Here is an 8904-nt window from a genome sequence, read left to right as displayed (position 1 = left end):
TCAGAACATTTGCATCAATCCAGAAAAAGAAACAAAAAGAGATCTCCTGCTGCATTGGGCTCTTTGACTATTGGTATTGTGGAGGGGGTGCCCCTCGTCTCAGGCTTTTAATACTTTCTTCCCTATAGACCTTCAAATTTTTCTAAGATCTTCCACCCAAATAGTCTTTTAAGCCTTCCTCTTACTGTCTAAGTGTTTGAATTTTTTTTCTCCTCCTACTCAACAACATGAGTGTAGATCTAGCTTCTCCCCAAAGCCTTCCTTGCCCGAAACAGATGGTTCTAGCAAGTCTTCACCAATGCCTGAGATTTATGAGGCTGAAGAGAATTATGCGTCCCTGCAAATGTCATCTGCTGAGGTGCACCAGTCAGAGACAGTCTCTCCTCTTCCTTCTTCCATGGATCTGCTTATTCAGGATAGCCCCGACTCTTCCACCAGTCCCAAAGCCAAACTGCCTGCTTCCGAGAAGAAGAGTCCAGGGAAGAAGGATGAGGGCCAGGTCAAGAAACAGAAGATCAGAGCCGTGTTCTCTCAGGCCCAGCTGTGTATACTCAATGATAGATTTCAAAGACAGAAATACCTCAGCCTCCAGCAAATGCAAGAACTTTCCAACATTCTGGACCTCAGCTACAAACAGGTTAAGACCTGGTTCCAGAACCAGAGAATGAAATGTAAAAGGTGGCAGAAAAACACCGACTGGTCAAAGAATGGCAACAGTTTGGCCCAGAAGGGCTCAGCACCGACAGAACACCCGGGACTCTACTCTTCCCATCCCCAGGGGTGCTTGGCGAACACTTCTGGTAACTTTCCAATGTGGAGCAACCAGACCTGGAACAACCCGACTTGGAGCAGTCATTCCTGGAACAGCCAATCTTGGAGCAACCATTCCTGGAACAGCCAGACGTGGTATGCCCAAGCCTGGAATAATCAGTTCCAGAACAGTGGAGAGGAATCCCTGCAGCCTCAGGTCCAATTCCAGCAAAATTCTCCCACCAGTGATTTGGAAGCCACCTTGGGAAGTGCTGGGGAAAGCCACAACGCAATACAGGAAACTGTTAAATATTTCAATACCCCACACAACATGGATTTGTTCCCACCAAATTACTCCATGAATGCCCAGCCTGAAGACGTATGAAGATAAGGGTGAAGATGGGGATATGATACAATCTCAATCTGGGCACAGGCTGCATTACATCCTTCCTTCCAGAATTGACTTGAGAGCTGTGTATCTGACTTTATCCTGGTTTTCCTTGGGTAATTGGGGGATGCTTGTAGGTGGTATGAGTCTAATCAGGTTTCAAAAACTCAGCAACAGTCCAGATTGCCTTGACTGTTTTGGGCAACATTAAATATGAGTTGTCTGACTAGAGAACTAGAATATAATAGTTTGGCTGTCTTTAGGATTTAGCCTCAAGAATAGGAAGAAAAATAAGATGTGTGCTGGAGTACTCATGGGATTTGGGAGGCTTCACTGAATTGTTCAGATGGAAGGGTTAAGCTATCATGATCCTGCTTCACTGATTTCCCTACACTACCTCCAATTTGTTCATTACTATATTTGTTGATAAAAGTTTTGTTTTTGCATCATGGTAATACAGCAGTTTGCCTAGTTGATTTATACATTTTACAGGTAAATAAAATATATCTTTAAAAAAAAGAAACAAAAAGAAAAAAGAAAAAAATTCTTACATAACATACCCCCTACCCCTACCCCTCACCGATCATCAGCATTTCAATCCACTAAATTTATTTTAACATTTGTTCCCCCTATTATTTATTTATTTTTAATCCATATATTTTACTCATCTGTCAATAAGGTAGATAAAAGGAGCATCAGAGACAAGGTTTTCACAATCACACAGTCACATTGTGAAAGCTTTATCATTATACACTCATCTTCAAGAAACATGGTTACTGAAATACAGCTCTACATATTCAGGCAGTTCCGTCCAGCCTCTCCATTACATCTTAACTAAAAAGGTGATATCTATATAATACATAAGAATAACCTCCAGGATAACCTCTCGACTCTGTCTGGAATCTGTCAGCCATTGACACTTTGTCTCATTTCGCTCTTCCCCCTTTTGGTCAAGAAGGTTTTCTCAATCCTTTGATGTTGAGTCCCCGCTCATTCTAGGATTTCTGTCCCACATTACCAGGAAGGTCCACACCCCTGGGAGTCATGTCCCATGTAGAGAGGGGGAGGGCGATGAGTTTGCTTGTTGCGTTCTCTGGGGGTGACACTTAGGCCTAACTTTAAGTAGGCTTAGCCTATCTTTTGCGGGGTTAAGTTTCATATGAACAAACCTCAAGACTGAGGGCTCTGCCTATTGCTTTGTTTGTCTCCACTTCTTGTGAAAATATCAGGAATTCTCCATGTGGGAAAGTTGAATTTTCTCCCTTTCTCGCCATTCCCCCAAGGGGACTTTGCAAATACTTTTTTACCCAATGTACAAATCACTCTGGGATTTATCAGGGCATCACTCTGGACAAACCTACAAAATCTCATGCCCTACTCAAGGTTGAACCATTTTTAAGTTTACAATTCAATGACATTATTACTTTTACAATGTTGTGCTACTATCACCACCATCCCTTACCCAATCTTTTCCATCACCCCAAACAGAAACTCTATACCTATTAAGCAATAGCTTCCTATTCTGCCTATCCTCCCCCACTGGAAACCTCTAATCTACCTTTTTTCTCCAGGAATCCACCCATTCTAGATATTTCATTTAAGTAGAATCATATCATAACTGTCCTTTTGTGTCTGATTTAGTTCACTCAATATGATGTCTTCAAGATTATCTATATTGTCACATGTGGTGGTTTGAGGCTGTATGCACCCTCAAAAAACATGTTCTTAAATTTAATCCACTCCCACAGGTGTGAACCCACTGTAAGAAGGACCTTTTGATGAGAAGGTGTGGCCCACTTCAATCTGATGGCTCTTAATCCTATGTGTCTTAATCCTAAAGTGGGGACCCTTATAAGCAGAATGAAATTCAAACAGAGAGACAGAGAAAGCCATGCACAGAACCTGGAAGAGAAGGAAGAGTCCAGATGCCTTGACATATGACAAACTAAGGACTAAGGATTGCTGGCAGCCAGCCCCAGAATGCTGCAGTCTTTGGGAAGAAAGCATCATCTCAATGATGCCTTGATTTGGACTTTTTCCCAGCCTCAAATTGTGAGAGAATATCTCATTATTTAACCAAAACCATTTCAAATTTGCTTGAGCAGCTAGGAAGCTAAAACAGCACATGTATCAAAACTGTATCACTTTTTGTGGCTGAATAATATTCCATTGTATGGGTAGACCACAATTTATTTACCCATTTATCTGGTGATGGATACTTGGATTGTTTCCACTTTTTGGACATTGTAAATAATACTGCTGTAAGCATTGGTGTACAAGTATCTTTCACTTCTTTGGGGTATATACCTAGGAGTGGGATTAGTGGGATTGCTAGAACCTATCATTTTTAGGAGACAAAGAGGCCTTTGGGTGAGAAGGACCCTCTCTGGTGGCTGCTTCTTGCAAGTGGAAGACCAAGATTACAGTTAGAGCAGAGCCACCCTTTCTGCTCTCACTGATTTTTCTCCACTGTATAAATAAGTGCCATATTATCCACATTTTTCCTATTTTTCTATCTCAGAAGAAGACACATATATAAGTATGGAAGACATAAGCACAGTTCCACTGGTGAGACAAAAGGAAAAATGAAGCATTTAATCTGACAAAAATTAGACTCCCTCCATCCCTGCAGTCAGTTCCGAAGGTTCCTAAAGGAAAGAGAGTTTAAGGTTATGAAAACCAGGCTCTCTCAGCTCTGGTGAGCAGAGTTTCCTGACATTTTCAGCTTTTGTTGAGTCCAAATCCCTGAAAAGGAAAGGCAAGGAGCCAGGTGTAGAGTTGATGGTGATGCTAAGCCAATGAGAATCCCAGTCTGAAGGAAGGGGCTGCCATGGCATGGGCTCTGAGAGAGGGTCCCAGAAAAGTGGACACACCTGCAGCCATCTAAACAAGGAAACTGCAGCTCCAAAGGCTTCATAACTCACCAGTGCCACATGGACCTTTGGTTGCAGCTTCCATGCTATATATAATACGAGTTTTAGACTTAGAAGAGTGACTGAGAAATAAAGATCTGTTTCAGAGAATAATGAATTTACTGGGCACACTTGCTGCAGGAATCCTGAGCCTGTATGAATGTAGAAATCCCCACTCCCTTTCTGCCTTTGAAATGGCAGCAGCTAACACCCGACATGCACTGTCCCCAGAGCCTCATGTGCATTAACTCACTTTATTCTCATTTTCCTTTTTATCAATTCTCCTTATGTGACCTCAGTGTGTCATCACACAACCCTGGGAGGTGCAGGCTGTGGTCTGTTTGCTTACAGAAGTTATGTAACTTACTCAGAGACCTTAAGTTATGTTGGTAGGGGAGCCTAGAGGAAGCTCAGGGGCTGGTGCCAGAAATGACACCTGCATTTTCCTTCCACCCCTACTGCTGGCACCTGTTTGGTACTCCCGCTTCTGTGCCAGTTCTTGCTTATTTCCTTGTTTAAAGCTTCCTTTCCCCACTTCCTCAGGAAGGTCTGTTGATGCCTGGAGACTTTTCTGTTCTCCATTCCCCATAGAGCAGAGTCCAGGCGAGATGCTTCCAACCCCCTCTTGATCCCCTTCTGAAATGGTCTCTCACCATTGGAGAATCTGATGAAAGCATTGGCTTTGTAGAAAATGCATGTGCCCTGTAACATCATTGTATCAGTTGGAAATGGGCTCACCTGCTTGCAGCAGCAATCCCAATAACAGCACCTTAAGTTAAGTGCAAAAAGAATCTGGGGAAGGAAGTAAAAAGATGGTATAGTGGCTCTAGGCTTTCCGTGCATATCCAAGCTCTTTCTTCTTCTCATACCTTATAAATCTGGTCTTTCCACCAAAATTTCAGACAGGAAGGGGAAAAGGGCAAAGGGACAAAGCATCATCAGTTGAGGCTCTCCCCATCCCATCCCCTCTTTAAGGGATTTTCCCCCAGAAGCTCCACCAAATGAATTTGGCTCACATCCCAAGGACCAGAACTGTGTCATATGACATCCCTTTCTGAAATGAAATCTGAGAACTTCATCCCCCACCCCACCACGCTTCCCAATACTGACCCTTTTCTCAAGAAAAGATCACAATTCAGTGAAGGTGAATTAGAAAGAAGACACACGGCCTTGACCTCTCCTGGGCTTTGAGTTTCTGAACAGCAGATGTTATCCCTAAGAATTGTGACCATCTCCCAGGTTAAATTCCCACTCTCTGGGAATTTAACCTGTAGTTGGGACATGAAACACAGAAAGGGACTTCAAGCATCAGGTAATAACTTAATCCTCTGACTTTAAGCATTTAGCAGCCCACCATGTCAAGAACAAGTTCCCCAACTTGGCTTTTAAGGCCCTCCACATCCTAGAGGTCATTCTAGAGGTTATTCTTAGCATTATATAGATATTCCTTTTTATTTCTTGGTGTACTGGAAATGCTAGAAGGAGATACCTGAAACTGTTGAACTATAATCCAGTAGACTGGGTTTTTGATGATGATTGTATAACTATTTAGCTTTTATCATGTGACCGTGTGATTGTGAAAACCTTGGAACTGACACTCCCTTTATACAGTGTATGGACAGATGAGTAATAAAATAAAGACAAAAATAAATAATGTGGGGGCGCTTAAGGGGTATGGGATGTTTTGGGTATTCTCTTCTCTTCTTTTTTTTTTCTTGGAGCAATGACAATGTCCTAAAATTATGGTAATGAAAGCACAACTATATGATGGTACTGTGAGCCAGTGATTGTATACTTTGGATGTATTATTTGATGTGTGACTACATCTCAATAAAATTGCATTTAAATAAAAGATTGGGAACGTTCTGATGGGTGGGCGGGTGGGAGAGATTTGGTGAAGGTGGGAGGTTGGAGATGTGGATAAATTTTTTTAATTCGTAAGATGTTTCAAGGATCTGTGTGTAGACTTTGAAAGGTGAATTCATCATTAATCTTATTTAGGGAGTGAAGGAATCTCTTTGCATTTGGATAACCCTAAACTCATATAAACTATTGACTTTGTCCTTGAAAAGGAAAACTGCAAAATAAATGTTTTAAGCTGTTCTTAATCCAATTATTTCAAGACGAAAAACCACCGGAACTTCTTTTTGAATGCCATTTATATGACATTTGGTAGTTTTTTTTTTCACTAGGGAAATGAGGATGAGGTAATATTTTCTCAATTTAATATGAGAACTACCTTTCAGTAAGTAACCTGAATGTGCTGAAGGAAAATTCACACTGCTAATCACACAGTTACTATTCATCTTAGATTTGGTAGGTCAAGTATTCTTGTGAAAAAGAGAGATCGATTGTGAACATAGCAACACACACACACACACACACACACACACACACACACGCCCTCCATGCCTCTCAAACCCCCAACAAGGGTTAAATGGGATCTGTGTTGTCACTGGAAATTGGAGGAGCTGTTTTTACTATTAATTAGAAATACTAAACCTTAATAACCAGGAATTACCTCATTATGCAAAAATACTATCATTTATTACATTCAGAGGTGAGATATATTTAGTTTTTTTGTGCTTTTTTTCATGTTGAGTAATTTTATAGGAAGATGTGATTGTGACAATGTGATGCTTCCTTTGAGAGTTTTCCAGTTGAAAAGTTACAGTACCAACAGATACCCGATGTGACAATAAAGTAACAAGACTGATTAAAAAAAAAAGTACTAGAACTTAAACATCCAGATGAATATGGTCTTTCCAAGTAGCAATGTGTAAAATGAAAATTGTTATAAAGGAAACTTTACATTTCAACTGAGAGACAGAAAAGAAAACTTCAATAAGTGGAAATATATCTTATTCTTTCATAAGAAAGGGCAATATTAAAATTAAGCTGTACATTAAACATGATTCCCCCTAAAATAAGTATATGTATTTTTCTTTTTAAAAATTTTTTTAAAAATTTAAACTTTTAATTTTTAAATACTTTCAAACTTACAGGACAGCTACAATAATAATACAAACTTCATACCGAGAACTCCAATGTACCCCTATCTCTCCAGATACAAAGATGCACCAATTTAAACATTTTGCCACATTTGCCATATAATTCTATCTATCCATCAGTCTATTCATCTACTAGCTATCTATTAATCCATTTTCTGAACACCTGAGCGGAAGTTGTATACGTCATGCTCCTTGAACCCTTAATTCTGCCATGTACATTTCCCAAGAACAAGGATTTTCACTTACGTAACTACCTCATGCACATTTACAAGTTCAAGTGATTTAACACTGATATAAAGCTTACAGTCTATATTCCATATTTTTTTCATAGGTCACAATAATGCCCCTTTGAGCCTTCTCTACTTCCTTGTTAGATCCCATCCAGGATCTTTTTTGTCATTGTCTCTTTAATACTCTTTTTTTTTTTTTAAATTATGGGAACATATATATTACATCAACTTTCCTACGTCAACTACTCCCAAGTATACCTTTTAGTAGGATTATTCACATCCACTTCTTGCAGTACCCTCACCACTTTCCATTACTAAACTTTCCTATCAACACATAAGAAACCCTACACCCATTTTGCATTAACTTCTCATTCCTTCTGCCCCCTGCCCTTTTCAACATGCACCCTAGTTTATGTCTCCATGAGCTTACATATTCTCCAATATGTTCTTTATAGTTACCAAGGGGTTCAAATTTAACATCCTAAATGTATAAAATTTCATTTGCTTTTAACTCACCTTAACTTTAATAGTATACATAAACTGTGCTCTTATGCTTCTTTGTTCCCCTACCTTTGTGTTGTTCTTGTCACAAGAATGTATATATTATGAGTCTTGTTATAGTTTGCAAGCTGGTGGAATTTGATATACCAGAACTGGAATGGCTTTTAAAAAGGGAAATTTAATAAGTTACAAGTTTACCATTTGAGGAAGTAAAAGTGTCCAAATTAAGGCACTAACAAGAGGTTACCTTCACTCAAGAAAGGCCAATGGTTCAGGAACACTTCTGTCAATTGGGAAGTCATGTGGCTGGCATCTGCTGGTCCCTTCTCCTGGGCTCCGTTACTTTCAGCCTCTGTTACTGTGGGGGCTCCTCACTTTGCTTCTCTGGGGCTGGCTTTCATCTCTTGGTTTCCCTTGGCTCTTTCCAGGTTCTGGCTTGCTTAACATCTCATGGCAACATCTGTTGGGCTCCAAGCATCTCCAAACATCTGTGTCTCTGTTCTCCAAGTGTTGGCATCTGTGGCAGCTCTGCTCTGAAGTTTCTGTTGGCTCTCTCTCTGTCGTTTCTGACTCTCTCCAAAATGTTTCCTCTTTTAAAAGATTCCAATAAACTAATCAAGACCCATCTGGAATGGGTGGAGTCACATCTCCATCTAATCAAAAGGTAATACCCACAATTGGGCATGCCACATCTCTGCCGCTGATAGCTTCAGCTGGGCCGCGCGACCGGTACACTGGGTGGGTTTGGGGCGAGCTCGCAGGAATTAACCTGGGTAAGCTGGAGCCGGCGCTTTCCCCAGCCAGCGGTCGCGAGAAGTCGTCACTCAGGCCAGATGCGGGTTTTAAGCTTTTATTGTTACACCCCGGGATGGGCCACCCGGAACCCGAGGAGTGAGACGTCTGGGGTCCGAAGACCCCGGGGCTCGGACGACCCAGAGCGGGGTAAGCGTGGGGCTTAAGTACTCTCGGGGAGGGGTGGAGTCTTGGGCGCACACGTCAGGAAGGGACAGCCAATCACACAAGGCAGGAGGCAGTTGCTAGGCTGAGGGCTTAGGTTAGGTATAGAGGAGTGAAGAGAATAACAGGAAGGCTTGCGGTTTAGTGGTGAGCTA

General features: G+C 41.2%; 1 protein-coding gene across 1 annotated transcript; it reads left to right on the top strand.

Moving 5' to 3' along the window:
- The first annotated feature begins 227 nt into the window (after positions 1 to 227).
- LOC143687823 (homeobox protein NANOG-like) lies at positions 228 to 1135 on the top strand. Its single transcript, XM_077165181.1, is given in 2 exon segments — positions 228 to 264; positions 267 to 1135. Coding segments are annotated over 2 exon segments (906 nt in total).
- Positions 1136 to 8904: the final 7769 nt, after the last annotated feature.

The sequence above is a fragment of the Tamandua tetradactyla genome, chromosome 1 (assembly GCF_023851605.1).
Source record: "Tamandua tetradactyla isolate mTamTet1 chromosome 1, mTamTet1.pri, whole genome shotgun sequence".
Taxonomy (NCBI): Eukaryota; Metazoa; Chordata; class Mammalia; order Pilosa; family Myrmecophagidae; genus Tamandua; species Tamandua tetradactyla.
Note: the sequence above shows the minus strand (reverse complement) of the source record. Positions and strands in the feature narration are given on the sequence as shown.